Source organism: Bos grunniens, chromosome 2 (assembly GCF_055505025.1).
Source record: "Bos grunniens cultivar Pamir isolate PY7600 chromosome 2, Bosgru_T2T1.0, whole genome shotgun sequence".
NCBI lineage: Eukaryota > Metazoa > Chordata > Mammalia > Artiodactyla > Bovidae > Bos > Bos grunniens.
This window is the reverse complement of record NC_141166.1, coordinates 131,161,421-131,180,200: the sequence shown is the minus strand read 5'-3', so window position 1 is coordinate 131,180,200 and position 18,780 is coordinate 131,161,421. Positions and strand designations below refer to the sequence as shown.

At 41.1% G+C, this 18,780-nt stretch overlaps 2 protein-coding genes across 25 annotated transcripts in view; one reads left to right on the top strand and one right to left on the bottom strand.

The window, feature by feature from the left end:
* The window catches only part of NEMP2 (nuclear envelope integral membrane protein 2), a 35,521-nt gene extending 23,785 nt beyond the window's left edge, over nucleotides 1–11,736 (top strand). For 11 of the 20 annotated variants that reach the window (XM_086371759.1, XM_086371815.1, XM_086371670.1 and 8 more), the window contains one exon: nucleotides 462–1,673. Coding sequence is in view for 13 of the 20 variants with exons in the window: in XM_086371815.1 (XP_086227941.1) it covers nucleotides 462–603 (142 nt within the window). In the remaining 7 variants the exon portion in view is untranslated. Of the gene's footprint in view, nucleotides 1–461; nucleotides 1,674–7,374; nucleotides 7,499–8,850; nucleotides 8,986–10,646 lie in introns of those variants that run through there. The other 9 variants (XM_086371765.1, XM_086371658.1, XM_086371710.1 and 6 more) reach the window with 2 other exon arrangements.
* The window catches only part of MFSD6 (major facilitator superfamily domain containing 6), an 89,247-nt gene continuing 78,925 nt past the window's right edge, over nucleotides 8,459–18,780 (bottom strand). For 2 of the 5 annotated variants that reach the window (XM_086371536.1, XM_086371547.1), the window contains 4 exons: nucleotides 15,082–15,243; nucleotides 14,145–14,243; nucleotides 12,485–12,765; nucleotides 8,459–10,757 (listed from right to left, as the gene is read on the bottom strand). In XM_086371536.1, the coding sequence (XP_086227662.1) occupies nucleotides 10,380–10,757; nucleotides 12,485–12,765; nucleotides 14,145–14,243; nucleotides 15,082–15,243 (920 nt within the window). In that variant the 3' untranslated portion in view covers nucleotides 8,459–10,379. The remainder of the gene's footprint in view (nucleotides 10,758–12,484; nucleotides 12,766–14,144; nucleotides 14,244–15,081; nucleotides 15,244–18,780) is intronic. The other 3 variants (XM_086371556.1, XM_086371561.1, XM_086371566.1) reach the window with 2 other exon arrangements.

Here is an 18,780-nt window from a genome sequence, read left to right as displayed (position 1 = left end):
GGAGACAGAATGGGATGCGTCATCTGCTTCTCATGCTTTAGGGCTGGAAACTCATTTATAAAGTTCACCAAGAAAGAAAGCTCTGCCCCAGCCTCTTTTCTTTACTGTTTTTCCTTCTTCATTGCTTTATCCAAACAGCAGCGCTCTCAAATTAAAAATCGAAGGGGGAAAGACACTAAAATAGTAAATAATACATTTAATAAGAGAGAAAAGGAATTAGAAAACTGGAGTGGGTCTGTTTCGCAGCACCTGGGCTTCCAAGTCTGCCTGCTTCCTGATCCTTTCCTGAACGTCTGGAGGAGCACACAGCCATTCCTGTTCTCACACCCACTGTGCAAATGCCATCCTGTACTGATGCAAAGCCAAATTTCATTAAGGGGGATAAGTAGCCAGGGAACATGTTATCTTCCAAATAAAGCTTTCTGTGATAACATTAACTTTATTTTTAAAACAAATACTAGGTTTGCAGACTTCGTTCTGGGAGGAAGCCACTTGTCGCCTGAAGAAGTGAGGCTCCATGAAGAACAGTATGGCCTTGGGGGTGCCTTCTTGGAAGAGCAGCTCTTTCACCTGAGGACTCCTGACAGTCTGCCTGCACAGTGACTTCATCCTGGACAAGGAAGTGGGCATGGGCGGGCGGGCAGAACTGTCCAAGGAACAGTGGCCAAAGCGCTCGCCACAGAGAAACATCAAACCATACCGGAAAGGAAAGCTAAACTTCATTGAAGATAACTGATCCTTCTTGGTCAGTTCTGTGTGTTGTCCTGTAGGCGGCCACTGAGATTGTGTGACGATTCCTTGAATGAAGACTCTCGTTAGGAACAAGGGAATCGTGTTGATCTTCAAAGGTCTAGTTAATGTGAATAAGTTCCTTGTCAACTCCAGGTCATTAAAGCCTCTCTTAAACCTCAGAACCTGCAACAAAGTAGTGCACTGCTCTTCCTGCCTGTTATCAGTGTCAGGGCTGGAAGAGACCTGGGATATGCTGGACCAGTGTTTTCCAAAGTGTAGTCCACAGGATGCTGCAGTGTTAGCAGGTAAGCGATCCTGAGGTCAACCAGGATGGATGCTGCAGGACTTCTCGGAGCCTTCAGTAATGCTAATGCGTGTTGTGTGAACCTCCTGAAGAGGGGAAATGGTGTGTAGCAGTCTCTGACTTAATTTGAAAACAGAACCCTTCTTTATGAGATTAATATTCCTTGGACAGAATGTTTAGAAAATGCTGATGGTGAAGGAATGGAGACTTGGAAAGTTAAATAACTTATCCAAGACCACAGAGATTTTTAGAGGCAGCCCTGGGACTAGAACTCCAGCCCTACTGCTTCCTATGATTCAGGTAGAAGAGACTTTTAGAAGCAAGCTGAGGGGCCATCTCTCCACAGCCTTGAGTCTTACAGTATTGGTGACGTATTTTTTTACTTTTTAATAATACCCAAGTAACTGATACCTTCAGTAAAGAGAAACATTTCCTAAGGTTATATTTTAAAGTTTTGACAAGACTTTTATAGACATATATTTAAGATTAGAAGTTAGAATTACTTTTCTAGATCTTTGTGTGTGCGTTGAAATTGTTGAACTACTTTTTGTATTTCTTTGTATGTTGAAATTTAACCTCAAGTTTACTGGCCTGTTTTTTAAAATTGCGTAATTATATATAACAATTTCCTACAAAACAGATTTGTGTTCTTCCTTATAGAGAACAGATCTTTCTTTTTCTTGATCCATGATGTTAATTCTGGAATGAAGTGAGAGACTGATGGTGAGCTTTGACCCTGAGGAAAAGAGGCCAAAACCTAGGTGTGAGGAAAGATCTGAATGTGGCACAGCAACCCAGGGGTTAAGATGTTGTTGAATTGATTCTTTTTAAGAATCAAACATGGACTCTTCTGCTATGGGGGGTGGCCTTGAGTAGCAGCATAAAGGACAAGACATCTCCCGTCTCTCGTCTGCATTGAGTAAAGGGGTTCTGCCCTCCTCAGGTGGTTGGCACGGGCTCTGTGCCTCATGCCACCGTGGGCGTGTAGCTGGGGAGCACAAGGGAACCTTCGTTGTGTTCCTGCTTCCACAGGCTGCCTCGTAAAAGCTCACCGTTGCTAGCAAATTGGACTGTTGGACACCAGCATATGTGGGTGAGAGGTAGTGTAGGTGGCCATGTTTAAATAATCGTATCATTCTATATTATTCTTTAAAGGTTTTACAACATATATCACAAAAATTGCTTTGTGAACTAGTTGTTTAGTTTGCCTGTAATACTTAGGGCTGAATTACAAGAGAGTGTCCATCTGACATTTAGGACAGTATTTGAATTCATGACTTTTTTTTTTTTAATCAAGAAATTTAAGAAATTCTAGATTTTAAGAGGTTTGGAATAGTTGATATCTAAACATGTGAAAGAGTTAAGACCCCCAGAATGGCATCAAGAAAAGACAAAGGATCTTATATTTTTTTGTATGTGATTATTACTCCAGAGTTTAGAGAAGTACAATGTTTAAATCACTTTTTTTTTGGTCCAACTGAAAGAAGGATCCTGTGCAAAAATAACATAATGGATGTAGAATTTTGAAGACTCCTGCAGTAAGACAGGTATTTTTAGCTGACCCTAAGAGCCAGATGCTTTCTGTATTTTTTTTATTTCCTCTTTTACATATTTTTAATATGTAATATTAAATATTAAAAATATTTTAAATAACTTATTGAGATATAATTTATATACACATCTATTTAGAGTGTACAGTTCATGATTCTTAATATATTCAGAGTTGTACAACCATTGCCATAATCAATTTTAGAACATTTCTGTCACTCTGAAAAAAACCACTGTGCCCGTCAGCAGTCACTCACTGCTTGGCCCCAGTCTTCTTTCCCGGAGCCACAGCACCTAGCAGTCTCCTCTCCACCTCTCTGTATGTGCATATTCTGAACATTTCATATCAGTGCATGCATGCTGCTCTGCAGCTTCAGTCAATAGCCTCATACAATTTGTAGCCTTTGGTTTCTGGCATTTTTCATTTAGTATAATATTTTTTTTTAACTTATTTATTTTTTAATTGAAGGATAATTGCTTTACGGAATTTTGTTGTTTTCTGTCAAACCTCAACATGAATCAGCCATAGGTATACATATATCCCCTCCCTTTTGAACCTCCCTCCCATCTGCCACCCCATGCCTCCCCTCTAGGTTGGTACAGAGCCCCTGTTTGAGTTTCCTGAGCCATACAGCACATTCCCGTTGGCTATCTATTTGACATATGGTAATGTAAGTTTCCATGTTACTCTCTCCATACATCTCACCCTCTCCTCCCCTCTCCCCATGTCCGTAAGTATTCTCTGTGTCTGTTTCTCCATTGCTGCCCATTCTTCGGTACCATTTTTCTAGATTCCATATATATGCGTCAGAATACGATGTTTATCTAGCTCTTCCTGGCTTACCTCACTCTGTATAATAGGTTCTAGGTTCATCCACGTCATTAGAACAGACTCAAATGCATTCCTTTTTATGGCTGAGTAATGTTCCATTGTGTATATGTACCACAACTTCTGTATCCATTTATCTGTCAGTGGGCATCTAGGTCGCTTCCATGTTCTAGCTATTGTAAATAGAGCTGGAGTGAACAATGGGATACCTGTGTCTTTTTCAATTTTTATTTCCTCAGGGTATATGCTTAGGAGTGGGATTGCTAGGTCATATGGGTGGTTTTATTCTTGTTTTTTAAGGAATCTCCATACCATCTTCCATAGTGGCTTGTACCAATTTACATTCAACAGTGCAAGAGTGTTCCCTTTTCTCCACATCCTCTCCAGCATTTATTGTTTGTGGACTTTTGGGCGATGGCCATTCTGACTGGTGTGAGGTGATATCTCATTGTAGTTTTGATTTGCATTTCTCTAGTAATGAGCGATGTTGAGCATCTTTTCATGTGTTTGCTAGCCATCTGTATGTCTTCTTTGAAGAAACGTCTATTTAAATATTTTCCCCACGTTTTGATTGGGTTGTTTTGTTTTTCTGGTATTGAGTTGTACGAGCTGCTTGTATATTTTGGAAATTAATCCTTTGTCAGTTGTTTCATTTGCTATTGTTTTCTCCCATTCTGAGGATTGTCTTTTCACCTTGCTTATAGTTTCCTTTGCTGTGCAAACGCTTTTAAGTTTAATCAGGCCCAACTTGTTTACTTTTGTTTTTATTTCCATTACTCTAGGAAGTAATGAGGATCTTGCTTTGATTTATGTCATCGAGCATTCTGCCTGTGTTTTCCTCTAAGAGTTTTATAGTTTCTGGTCTTACATTTAGGTCTTTAATCCATTTTGAGTTTATCTTTGTGTATGGTGTTAGGAAGTGTTCTAATTTCATTCTTTTACATGTAGCTGTCCAGTTTTCCCAGCACCATTTATTGAAGAGGCTGTCTTTGCCCCACTGTATATATTCTTGCCTCCTTTGTCAAAAATAAGGTACCCATAGGTGCATGGGTTCATTTCTGGGTTTTCTACCTTGTTCTATTGGTCTATATTTCTGTTTTTATGCCAGTCCCATACTGTAGCTTTGTAATATAATCTGAAGTCAGGAAGGTTGATTCCTCCAGCTCCATTCTTCTTTCTCAAGGCTGCTTTGGCTATTTGGGGTCTTTTGTTTCCATATGAATTGTGAAATTTTTTGTTCTAGGTCTGTGAAAAATGTCATTGGTAATTTGATAGGGATCACATTGAATCTGTAGATTGCATTTGGTAGTGTAGTCATTTTCACAATATTGATTCTTCCTACCTAGGAACATGGAATAGCTCTTCATCTGTTTATGTTGTCTATGATTTCTTTCATCAGTGTCTTATAATTTTCTGTGTACAGTTCTTTTGTCTCCTTAGGTAAGTTTATTCCCAGATATTTCTTTTTGTTGCAGTGGTAAATGGGGTTGATTCCTTAATTGCTCTTTCTGATTTTTCATTGTTAGTATGTAGAATGCAAGTGATTTCTATGTATTGATTTTGTATGCTGCAACTTTGCTAAATTCACTGATTAGTAATTTTCTGATACTATTTTTAGGGTTTTCTATGTGCAGTATTGTGCCATCTGCAAACAGTGAGAGTTTTACTTCTTTTCTGATCTGGATTCCTTTTATTTATTTTTCTTCTCTGATTGCTGTAGCTAGGACTTCCAGAACTATGTTGAATAACAGTGGTGAAAGTGGACACTCCTGATCTTAGGGGGAATGCTTTCAGTTTTTCACCATTGAGACTCATGTTTGCTGTAGGCTTATATATGGCCTTTATTCTGTTGAGGTAAGTTCCTTCTGTGCCCATTTTTTGAAGAGGTTTAATCATAAATGGGTACTGAATTTTGTCAAAGGTTTTTCCTGCATCTGTTGAGGTTATCATATGGTTTTAATCTATCAGTTTGTTAATATGGTGTATCACATTGATTGATTTGTGTTTATTGAAGAATCCTTGCATTGCTGGAATAATCCCAACTTGATCATGGTGTATTAGCTTTTTGATGTGTTGCTGAATTCTGTTTGCTAAAATTTTGTTGAGGATTTTTGCATCTATGTTCATCAGTGATATTGGCCTGTAGTTCTTTTTTTGTGTTGTCTTTGTCTGGTTTTGGTATCAGGGTAATGGTGGCCTTACAGAATGAATTTGAGAGTGTTCCTTTGTCTTTGATTTTTTTGAAATCTTTTTTGAGAAGGATAGGTATAAATTCCTCTTTATATGTTTGGTAGAATTCCCCAATGAAGCCATCTGGTCCTGGAGTTTGGTTTGCAGGGAGTTTTATTATTTCAGATTCTATCTTTTCTAGTGATCGATCTGTTCAAATTGCTTGTTTTTTCTTGACTCAGTCTTGGCAGGCTGTATGTTTCTAGAAATTTGTTTCTTCTAGGTTGCCCAGTTTGTTGGCATATAACATTACTTGTCATTTATCCCCCCATCCTCTTCAACTTATGTTTTGATTAATTTTATCCTTTAATATCTCTGATCACTTAATGTTTACAGTTCATGTTGGAACTTATTAGAATAAGTTCCAATGGAACTGATAATGGAATGCCTTATTAGACAGCTTACTGGGTATAGGTAAGCATGTAACATAGTACTAGAGTACTATATCTATAGTACTATAGATAGATAATACTAATCTGTGGTACTATAGATTATGCATGCATAATCCAGCGTGCAGTGGATTCAAATGTCACAAAATACTCAGAGCTGGAACTTGATTGGAGAAATGAGACAGCATTTGTGTCTGTCTGCCACACAAGAATGCTGGCAGTATTATGGAGTGCGTACTGTGTGTAAGGCATGTCATTTAGACATCAGAAGTAAGGCCGATGCTTGATGACCTTGACTTTACAGAGGAGGTCCCTGATGCCACACAGGTTACTTCCAGGTGTAAGTCCCCACTGGCAGCAGCGAGACGCACATCCACACGGTGGGGCTCCATGGCCAGCACTCTAGAGGTCCTTGGGTTGCCGTCAGAAAGTGGGGACCTCCCTGGAGCCACAGTGGGGTAAGTGGTCCTGCATTCACACCTGAAGGAGATGGGAGCTGAGTGAGAATAAGGTACTCACCTGGTCTGGCTCATATCTTCCCCCTCTGGACATCACCAAGTTTCTGGCTTACTGGTTTAAAGTCTTACTTTAAATCACAGTTTGTCCTTGCGTAAGGTAAGTCGCTTTGTGATTTGAGAGCCCACTTCCCCTTCCCCCTTTATTCTCTGTCTGTCCAGACACCAGCCTTTCTCCAGTCTGCCTGGTGATTTGGGATTCTTGAGCCAGGGGTTCACAGGACTGCTCTGGGGCTTCAGAAGTAGCTTTCTCCATTTCTCGCACCCAGGAACAGAAGAATTTCTGAAGAGAAAACCATCTTTTGCTTCCCTACATTCAGCTCTGTCACAACCTAAGAGTCGATGTGGAGTTAGGCAGTGATTCTAGGTTAGTCACTCACAGGAAGCCACACCCATTGTTACGGGGCGCTTGTTGTGTGCTGATAACCTTGTCATTTTGTCCTTAAAACCACATGAGGTGGTGTAACGTAATGCCTCTTCACAAAATAATGTTAATTTTAGGGTCCAGCCTTTCACAGTGAAGATGAGAAAACTAAGACCCAGAGATCTGCCAAAGGTGGTTTCTTCCTCTGTTTCTGCATGTCCAGCATAATAGCCAGGAGCCACATGTGGCTGTTTAAACAGCAAGAGAAATTGAATTCCTCGGATGTACTAGCCACATGGCAACCACTTAAGAACTGCTTGTGGCTTATGGCTGCCACACTAGAGGGCGCTCTTCTACAAGGCTGTCGCCTCAGGACATGGAGCAGTGGATGTGTCAGCTGGCCCTTCCTGACTCCATGGCATTGGTCTTCAGAATCCCCGCTGACCTCCAAGTTTTCTCTGCAGGTTGCCAAACCTTCCAAGTTACCCCCAGGGTGGCACTCACGACTAACAGCTGGAGTTTGAAGGTGCTGGACTTCCACGTATCTGGAATATCTAGGGATCCTAAATGGAGCTACAACCGTGCCCTGTGAGTACCAGGCACGTGAGGGGGGGATTCAGAATGACCAGGGCTTTTCTTCAGGCTCATTTTACCACAACAGAAGCAGGGAAGGCCTCCCCGCCTCCTGGGGTCAGGGAAAGTCCTGGGTGGACATTAGGTGGGTTTGAGTTTTGAATCCTGGCTTTGTGACCTGGGCCCCATAACATAAGCTGAGTTAGCTGCAGAATCCTCATACTTAACGTGGGGACAGTGATACGTATCACAGCGGGTGGTTGTAAGGCAGAAGAACAAGGTCATCAGCACACTGCAAGCACCCGGTAACAACGGGTGTGGCTTCCTGTGAGTAACTAACCTCCCAGAATCGCTGCCTAACTCCAGATCCACTGCAAGGAATACTGCTTAAATAATGGTCCCAGCGCCATGGCAGCCTCCACCCTGGCAGTTTTGGAGGAACTGCCATCAGAGGGAAGCACTTCAACAGCATTCTGCTTCCTGTGGCCCATGACAAGATGAATAAGCCAGTAAGGCTGTGATCTTCCTGTGAATTCCTTATACTTTTCATGAGGTTTTTTTGGTAGGTGGAGGTATGTGTGTTAGGGTCATCTGTTATCTACTGAAGGCTCTGAGCAATAGTTTACTAATTCGCAACTAACCTCTTCAGATACCACATGCGCTCAGCGCTTTGCCTGATTTACTTTTTCTACAATTAAGGGAAAAATATGAAACAGGTCATTAAGGCACTGATTGCCAGCCTGGGCTTTGTGACTTCCCTAGGTATTTCCAGGGGTTCTCAAAAGGGATTATAAAATTATCAAATCAAAATTTAATTTGCACTCTATTTTTTAATGGCACTTTAAGGACAGAAGTCACAAAGTCTACAAACCCATGAAGGTGTCTGTTCTGAAAGGTTGGAAATTACTGCATTGTTGAATCAGCTCTCACAGTAAATGTCTCATAATAAAGGTCTGTAGAATTTGATCTCATTCATTACAGAGCAAGGGACTTTTATTTGTTTGGTCACATCATTATCATTTAGGAAATATTTAAAAATGGTTAGGTTTATTTGAACATGTCAACTGTGCATTTCCAAAACAGCAGGCTTTTCAGAGGAATAAATCAGAACTGTAAACACAAGACACAGTAGAAGTTTTTTGACTTCCTACAGTCAGTTTCACAAATCCACATACTGTATATTCATAGGTGAGGTTCAGCCTGTCACCCGTCTCTCTATTTCTATAATTACATAAGCATAATAAATACATCTGATTTTTAAAGGTCACTTAAAATGAGTTATGATAATTTACAGTACAGTACATTTCAGTCAAGTGCAAAAATAACTATTTGCTTAATTCTGTTCCTTCCCATTATTTTATTTTTAGGCTGTGTGCTGTGGTGAAGCTAGATATCCAAGTGTAGAGTGCCTTCTCCCAGATGCTGTTGTGGGCAGAAGTGCGGTGTCGTGAGGAAGCCCTTACTTTACAGTTGGTCCTGCCTAGTTGGGGTCAGAGAGGAAGGTGAGTTTTTCATTTTTAACTCTGTTCTTTTCTTTCCTCTCCTCTGTGCTCATCCACAGTATCGTAGACACTGTGTAACTGACCTTCCTTCAGCTGAAGCCGTGTTCCCTTGTCCACAGCCCTCCCCCAAGGCTTCCTGTAACCTCAGCGTTCATTTTTAGCAGCATGCTCTACGCAGGAGTCACCTGGCCACTGTCCTGACTGTAGCTGCAGTATCCCAGTAGTGTGCTCATACCTGAACTGTCCAGTGTCTGACTGTGTCTTCATGGGAAAGAATGTACTGATATTTGTGTCTTAGGTCATTGGAAAGTGTACTTAACTTCTTATTTCTGTCTTTCCCGTTCCTGGCTTCCTGTCACCACCTTTTCCCCTCACCAAAAACAAAACAAAAACTGAGCCATTATGTAATTTTAAAAAATTGTATCCCTCCCCAGGCACTTAAATCTTATACTGTTATTTGTAAGTAGTACTGCTTAATTAAAAGAAACCTTTAGGAATTCATTGATTTTGTGTTTGTTTGTTTTATTCCATCAGCTAATTAGAGCCCAAATCACTAGAAAGCTGTAAATAGTGATAGAGGCTATTTACAGTATCAATATATTTAGTAAACCTTTGTCTATCAAGCCACAGCATACTGAGTTGGTTGGTTTATTTCAAATATTCCTTCCTCTGGTCTTAAAGCCCATTTAAAACAGAAGGCATTTTAAAGCTCAGCTTAGCTTGCAGTGGTCAGTAACAGCTTTTGCTGCTCCAAGAATTGACTATTTTCATTATATACCATACACATATAAAAATATATTTCCTAGAGATATCCCGAGTTTCTAACGAAACTTTTTCCTTTTTTTTTTTTTCTTTCGTATTAAACAAAAACATAGATGCTACCAACTTTTATCTGGTTACTTTTAAAATAAGTCTTATAATTTTTAAATGGTTCTTTTTAAAAGAAACAAAATTATAGATGTATTCTGTTTCTTCCCCGTTTGCATTAAGAACCAAATAATCAGAATAAATAATCAGAAGAGGGAACTTACATCAGCATTCACCTTGAAACACTTTCTTCCCCTCCACCCATTCAGTGTAACTGCTGGCTCCAACTCTTACTGCCCTGGCAGAGAAGTCCTGTGGTCCTTAACCTACAAACCCAGAACCGAAAGCCCTCACTGACTCCGTTTTCCCCCGTGACTCCGGTGGGGCTGGGGGAGGTGGCCTGCTTCTGCCAATATGTACTGCAGCTCCTGTGTGTGTGAGTGTCTCCATGGTGATGAGTTCAGGTGTTTAGAAGCGTATGTGGCGCTATGCTCCTCAAGTGAGGCGTGTCCTGGGTTCAGGCGCCTCTCCCTCCGTCCTGGCAGAGGAGCCCAGCTCCATGCAGGGTGTGAGGTGAGCGGGACGCCTCAGTGTCCCCCAGCGGCAGGCGGAGCCTGGTGGTCCTCACTGTCCTCTGCGCGCGGGTCCACACTGGGGTGAGCAGGGCTGCTCTGCGTCTGAGATGCGGCTGCTGGAGGGGATGGCTGGCTTCTAGGTGGGTCAGGGGGAGCCTCACATGGTCCAAGCTGGGCTCCACCAGCTGCAGAAGTTTTCTGATTCTCACTGGTCCCCTGGAAGGTAAAGATAGGATATGCCCCATGGTCAGTGCTAGCAAACTTTTTATATGCTTTCAGGTAAGACAGAGGCAGCATGGGGAGAGCATCCTGAAGCAGCGACTTCAGGAAACAAGTAATTGAGGAATAATGGTGGAACGGCTTACCTTTCATCTCCTTTCCTACGTGCAACTGCCAAAGCCGCATGAAAAACATAAACACTGTAAGCAGATGTACCTTGTGGATAAAGGATACATTACTACCAAAATGCCTGTTACTCTGAGGAAAACAGTCTACATCAGCAGATGCTTCCTGGGCCCCCACTGGCCATTGTGGCAAGTCGCTGGGTGAGCAGCATGGAATGGAAACTCATGCCGTTTGCTGAGGCCAGAGCATTCAAGGCTGGAAGGCACCTTGTCTAACAGGGAGTGAGGAAGGCGTTCTCGGCCTTGGAGATGGGACCAGGAAAAGAAAGGTCCTGAAATGAAGAATCCTGATGTGTATTTAACTAAACAAATAAGGTGGAACATCCATGTAAAAAAAAAAAAAAGTAAATGAGCCCCTATGTGACCAGCTGGTTTGAGGGAGTACCTATCACTCCAGAACATCACCTACACCATGTCTGTAAAATACCACATTCCTGGTTTCTGAAAATCAAAAAATATGTTTTTGTTTTTCTTTAATGGATTGCCCTCCAAACTAATACCCATCACTTCAAATAGCTAAGCACCAAAAAAAAAAGTTTTATTTCTGTAATTGATTCTAAAATGTGAAAGAAAAAATCGTATGATGACTTCTTTATAAGTTATACCAGCTAGTTTTAATTAATCTTAACATACCAGAAAAAAATGTTTCATGATACTTAAGCCTCATAGGCTTCTGTGAAAATGAGGATAAGTGTCCAAAGTATGAAAACACTGCCGTTTGGGCAGAAGACCTTATTTTTTTCTCCTGCTTCACCTCCTTCATACGGTCTTCCACCCTCTTATCGCCCCTCTTGACTTGTAAGCAGAGGATTTGCATGAGTTTATCTTGATAGACCAGTAAGATCATACATGGACTAGACGTTACCAGCAAAGAATCAGATTTGGTTTAAGCTATAGAAATACTATGTTAGTTTACAAAATTGTGATAAATTAATGTATTTCAAATTAAAGAAATTATCAAAGTACTCTTTAAGTCTTTCTCCTTTATTTTTTTTCCTCCTGTGTCCTCTGAAACTGCTCTAGATATAAAACTGAGGATTCATCCCATGAAAGAGAATGATTTGATTAAAAGAACACAGGGACGTTAAAGTCGTTACCTTGGCTAAACGAAGTCACACTTAATCATTTTCCAAAAGTATTAATATAGCTTCAGTGACAGTTACCTACAATGTTTTATCCATGCGATTCGACTCTACTCAGGAGAGACACAACTCTGGAGGATAAGAAAAACCACACTTTTTATCTTTGAGGTGAGCCCACCAGCAAATCCACACTCCACTCAGTTGGGTATCCTATAAGACGCCTACAGTGGCTCAGAGTACTAATTCATCAGATATTTATTGACATACTACTATATAAAAAGTCCCCACTAGAATTTTTAAATTGGAGATTAATATATATATAATCCACCAAGGCAAGAACCATATATCCACACAGTAACTAGTGTCCATCAACACAGACATTTTAAAGAAATATAGAAAATCAGAATGAACTTCTTTCAAGAAGTACTGTCTTCTCTGGAGGCCTTTCTGAACTGTGTAAGGCAGAGTTTTCCCTATGAGACCTTGTATACACCTCTGTAACACACTTGTCACGAAAGTACTGAAATTACCTGTCTGCATGTTTATTTCCCCCGTCAGACCTCCCAGAAGTTTCGCTGAACAAGCATCTGGAACAACCAGGCCCCTGTAAGGTGGGGCAGAGGACCTTTACCTGGAGAGGCTGTATCTCAGAAGCACGGCTGTCCCTCGTGAGCTGCATCAACTCTTTGATCTGGTAGAGTGCGTAGGCAAAGGTCACCCAGGGAGAGGAACTGACCCCCCAGGCTGGCTTGTTCACATCCTCCTGTTCTTCCTGGTGCTTGGTTTTCTTGGGGGGAAGTCTGGGCTCAGTGCGTGGCATAACATCTTCTGTCTGTTGCTGGACCAAGTCGATGGTTGCTATGGGAACAGGGCTAGAAGGAACAGGAATCCTTTCTGCCAACATCGTCTTGTCTGGAGAGAAAATCGTGTTTAAATCATTTGTCAATTTTCTGCATATTTAAACAGATGCATGTAAGTATATATAAACAGTAAAAAATAAACAGACAACCTTGATAAGCCCATTCTAGTGTGCTTGGGAATGTCAGCAAGTTGCAGTGCAGCAAGGGAGGCTTCTCTACCTGGTGGAGATTACTGAGCAAATGAATGTGATGTCTGCCTTCCAGGTCTTACAGAGCCTAACAGACATGAACATATTTTTGAAACGTATTGTTAATGTATCAGTATATCATATTTGTGGGGCATAGGTTATAGCTTCAGCCCACTTAAAGTAACTGAAATTGTAAAGATAAGCATCAAAATGGGAAAATCACATGACAGATGCTTTTATCAGACTTCTACTGAAGACATGGACCAAGCTATGTAAGAGATATGACGTGGTTAGGATTATGGTAGAACAAGACTGAGAAAAGTCAGCATTGGTCTTTCTGACTGAGTAACTTGTTGGCATTAAAATTTGTCTCTGGGGTTTCTGTAACAAGTTAGTTTTTCTCTTAATAGAAGCACTTTGAGTACTTGAGGCAAATGCTCCTCAAAGGACAAGACACCATAGAAGATGAGCCTGTTTCAGGACTCAGGAGCTGAGAAAGAATATTTGTTTTAATGGTTGGCCTTCTTCATTCAAAAACAAATTAAAAAGTTCACCGCCCAAATAAGTTGAAAACTTGTTTTCATCCACATATTATATTGGATATAACCTTAGTGTATAGTAATTTTAATGAAGTCCATATCTAATCTGCCTGCAATGCAGGAGACCTTGGTTCAATCCCTGGGTTGGGAAGATCCCCTGGAGAAGGGAATGGCAACCCACTCTAGGACTCTTGCCTGGAGAATCCCATGGACCAAGGAGCCTGGTGGGCCACAGTCCATGGGGTCACAAAGAGTCGGACACGACTAAGCAGCTACCATTTTCACTCTCATGCCTAATTAAGGGAAGACTTCAAATTAACGTTTAGGCTTTTTTTTTTTTTTCAGATGAAGTTAAGGCACAGAGATGAATACCACTTCCTGTCCCTAATAGTAAAATGACTGTACAGTCCTTTATGTATTTAAAATTTAAATCTCTTTAGAATACCAGAGAAATTTAAAACCAATACTTTCCCCAGTACCTTGTACCATAAGACAAAACAAAAGGAAGAAAACCCCATTTTATTTAAACAACCAGTATTCTTTTCAACACAGCAAGTGGCATCTCTCCAGCCGTGGTGCACACGAGCTCAGAGCCATGCAGGTCTGTGGCACATTGTTACCACCTCTGGGTTTCTCAGGGGTATGTGCAGAACTCCCCTTGGCTTCAGCCTTTAGAACCATTAAGGATCAATGAACATGTCTACCTTCTTCCTCATCTGGTACTGCCAGCCACTGGATCAGGGCAAAGAGCAGGAGGATCACCAGGCAGGCCATGCCAATTCCTCGGAAGGTTGCAGCAGCCCCTGTGAAAACAAGTGGTGCTCTAGAGAGTAGTTCCTGGAAAGGCAGGTAGCCCTCACCCAGGCCTGTAGATGTTCTAAAGCTGACAAAGGCAGCAGAGCAGAGAATGGCAAGTGGCCGTTAGCTTCATACCGAAGGAAAAACAAGTCTGGGTAGTTGTCAAGAGACCCAAGAGCTGGTATTGCATATCTGTCATTGATCAGACTGCATTTATAAAATAAAGGGACTGTCTCTGAGTGCCTTTTTAAAATGCAGTGGGCTCTCTTCTTCATAAAGGCCATCTACCTGTTATAAACAGTCCTATTAATCTGTAGTTAAAACAGCCAAGCTCAATAGGTGCTATAAATTCAGACATCTCTGAGCCCACCTTCTATAGATGACTGAGTAGTCCAAGATCCTGGAGCAGAATAATCCCACCTCCACCTCGGCCCCTGTATTTCCGGTAAGGGGGAGCTGATGGAGCAGACAGACTGTTACCACAGGCGCAGGGAGGTCACCAAAGCCAGATGGAGAAACAGTGATGATTATCTTTTCTCCAGCGTTTTCATCAACAGGTTTAGGGCACCTCACACCAAAATCACGCGGGCTTGTTCCTTTGTTTGGCTCCTCTGAGGTACCTGGGTTGCACTGCGGTTAACTGTCTGTCTGCTCTAATCCTCTTAACTACTGAAGCACACTGCACTGCAAATCTGACTACTGTGAAAGCTAGAAAAAGAATATGAAAACGAGAGTCTAGCTTCTGGCGATCTTCAGTAATAACCTGAGCGTTTATGGAGGTGTTGCTGAAAATTTTTAAGGTTTCATCAAAGAAGAAAGGGAAAGAAAGCAAGCCATCCTTACCAAAAAAGTTGACTAACACGCCTCCAATCATGGCACCACAGCCTCTCCCCAAACCCAGATGCAGGCCTTGCAGGATGCCCTGAGCAGACGTCCTCAGCTCAGGGGGAACCGCGGCACTGAGATAAGAAATGCAGGCCGCCCAGATGGCCGCGTGTGTCACTCCTGGGGAGAGAGGGGAGCAGGCGGGATGGCTGATCAGCACTCCTCAGGCTACTCTTTTTTGGAATGTGAGTTACTAATGAGGTACATACACGTGTACACATACACACATATATACACATCTAACAAAGATGTATACTTTTTGTGGTAAAATACACGTAACAAAATTCGTCATTTAACCATTTTTAAGTGTATGGTTCAGCGGCTTTAACTACAATTCCAGTTTTGTGCACCCATCACTGCCATCCATCTCCAGAATTTATTTTCAGCACAAACTGAAATTCTGCACCTGTTAAACAACACCATCTCCAGGCCTTGAGAACCACCGTTTATTCTCTATGTGAGTATGACTGCTTGGGTACCTCATACAAGTGGGCTCATACAGGCTTGGTTCTTTGGTGTCTAGCTTCTTTCACTTAGCATAAAGCCTTCAGAGTTCGTCCATGTTACATGTGCCAGAATTTCCTTCCTTTTTATGGCTTATGGATATGTAGCCTTGCAACACTGTTTATCCATTGATCTCTTGAGGGATATTTGGGTTGTTTCCACCTTTTGGCTGTTGCGAATGCTGCTGCTGTGAACACTGAAGTGCAAGTGTCTGAGTCCCCGTGTCAGTTCTTTGGGGGTATATACCTTAAAGTGGAATTACTGGGTTACATGGTAATATATTTAACACTTTGAGGGTCTGTTTTCCACAGTAGCTGCACCCTTTCACATTCCCAGAAATGCCCACTAGAAATTCCCACTCAAGAATTTCAGTTTTTCCATATCTTACCAGATGTTATCTTCTGTGTCTTTATAATAACGATACTAATGGTTATTAGGGCTTCCCAGGTGGCACTAGTGGTAAAGAACCCGCCTACCAATGCAGGAGACATGAAGAGATGCAGGTTCGATCCCTAGGTCGGGAAAAGCCCCTGGAGGCGGGCACGGCAACCCACTCCAGTATTCTTGCCCGGGGAATCCCCATGGACAGAGAAGCCTAGCAAGCTATAGTGCACGCGGTTGCGTACTGTCAGACATAACTGAAGCGACTTAGCACAATGGGTATGAAGTGGTATCGCACCGTGGTTTTGATTTGCATTCCCTAATAGCTACTGATACTGAATGTTTTTCATTTATTAGCCATCTATAAATCTTCTTGGAGAAAATCTATGCAAGTCTTTGCTCATTTTCAAATTGGGTTGTTTGGGTTTCTTTGCTGTTGTAGTCGTTTTTAAATATATTTTGGATATTAAAACCTTTTATTGGGTACCTATTTTGACATTAAGAACAGATACATAGATCAATGGAACAGAATAGACCTCAGAAATAAACCCATGCACATACAGTCGATTAGTCTACAACAAAGGAGGTAAGAATATACAGTGGAGAAAAGGCAGCGTCTTTACCGTGTGGTGTTGGAAAACATGAACAGCTACATGTAAATCAATGAAATTAGGACACTCCCACATACCATATACAAAAGAAACTCAAAATGGTTTGAAGACCTAAATGTAAGACATGGCACCATAAAATTCCTAGAGGAGAACATAGGCAAAACATTCTCTGACATAAATTGTAGAAATATTTTCTTAGATCAGTCTCCCAAAGCAATAAAGAAATAAAAGCAATAATAAACAAATGGGACTTGATCAAACTTAAAAAGATTTTGCACAGAAATCATCAACAAAATAAAAAGACAACCTAAGGAATGGAAGAAAATACTTGCAAGTGATGTGGCCAACGAGGAGTTACTATCCAGAATCTCCAAACAGCTCATAAAACTCAATATTGTAAAAACAAAGAATGGGCAGAAATCCTAAACAGACATTTTTCCAAAGAAGACATACAAATGGCCAACATACACATGAAAAGATGCTCATCATTGCTCATCATTAGAGAAATGCAAGTCAAAACCACAGTAAGGTATCACCTCACACTATTCAAAATGATCATCATTTAAAAAGTCTGAAAATGCTGGAGAGGGTGTTGAGAAAAGAGAGCTCTCCTACTCTTTGGGGGGAATGTAAACTTGTGCAGCCACTATGGTAAAAGAGGTTTGGAGGTTCCTTAAAATGCTAAAATAGAGCTAGCATGTGACCCAGTAATCCAACTCCTGGATAATTATCTGGAAAAGGCAAAAATTCTAATTTGAAAAGATATGTGTACCCTAATGTTCACAGCAGCACCATTTACAATAGCAAGACAGAGAAGCAACCAAATGCCCGTCAGTGCATGACTGGCTCAAAAGATGTGGCACACAGATGCACAGTGGGATATAACTCAGCCAAAAAAATGAAACATTCCCATTGACAGCAACAGGCATGGGCCTAGAAGTGTTATAACGAAGTCAGGCAGATAAAGACAGTTACTATATGATATCACTTATATGTGGGATGTAAAAAATAATACAGATGAATCCATATACAAACCAGAAACAGGCTCACAGCCACAGAAAACAAACATATAGTTATCAAAGGGGAGAGGGAAGAGGGGGTACAAATTAGGAATATGAAATTAACAGATAAAACTACTATACAAAAAGCAGATAAGCAATAAGGATTTATGGTATAACAGGAAATTCAGTATCTTGTAATAACTTGTAATGAAATATAATCTAAAAAAATCACTTTGCTGTACATCTGAAAATAATGAAGTAAATCAAGTACGATTTTTAAAAATTATTTCCAATTTTTCCAGTATATTAGCACTATGATTAACATTTTCAGAGAGATAGCTTTTATGTATCTTATTTACATTGGCTATAATTCTACAAGTGGGGTTAATGACTCGAAGGATATAATAATTTTTTTCTTTTTTGCCTTTTAATATATAGTTCCAGTTTGTTTTCCAAAAGACTGCAGGGATTATTTACAATGCCTCATCACCAGTTTCATTATATCTTCACCATTGGTTGGCAGGGAGAGGAGGATAAAGATAACAGGTTGGGAAAAAATTGATCATTAAGGTACAGCATCTACACACTAAATGAATTTAAGTCTTTATTAGAACACAGCTTTACATGGAACAGGAAGATACCATCACAGCAGGTTTATAAACAGCCGCAAAGGATTAAGAAGTCATCTGGTACTGCTTACATTAAGATATGGGCTTGCTCCTGAAAACTAATCTCACTTGGAGATAACATCATCAGAAAGTTTTAACCCATGTTTTGGAAAATTAAACTGAAAGAGTAATATTCATTTAAGATTTAATCTGACAATCTGCTTCTGGCCAAACTGGAATAACAGGTACTGGATTTACTTCCTTCTTGAAACAACCAAAAACTGGACAAAATATATGAAACAATAGTTCCTAAGACACTGGACGTCAGCAATAAGGGCAGTGATCTCTGAGAGACGGGAAACAGCGAGGGGCCCAGTGCACTGGGCCAGAGTCCGACAGCCGCAAGGCACAGAGCGGGCCAGCAAACTGAGGAGATGGGGCACAGTCTGGGAAGACGGGGCAGCCGGGACTCCCGGTCAGAGAGCCAGAGAGAGCGCGCCACAGGAACTCCAGAGGCCCGCAGATGGCTTCCCTCAAGTGTCCAGCAGAGTG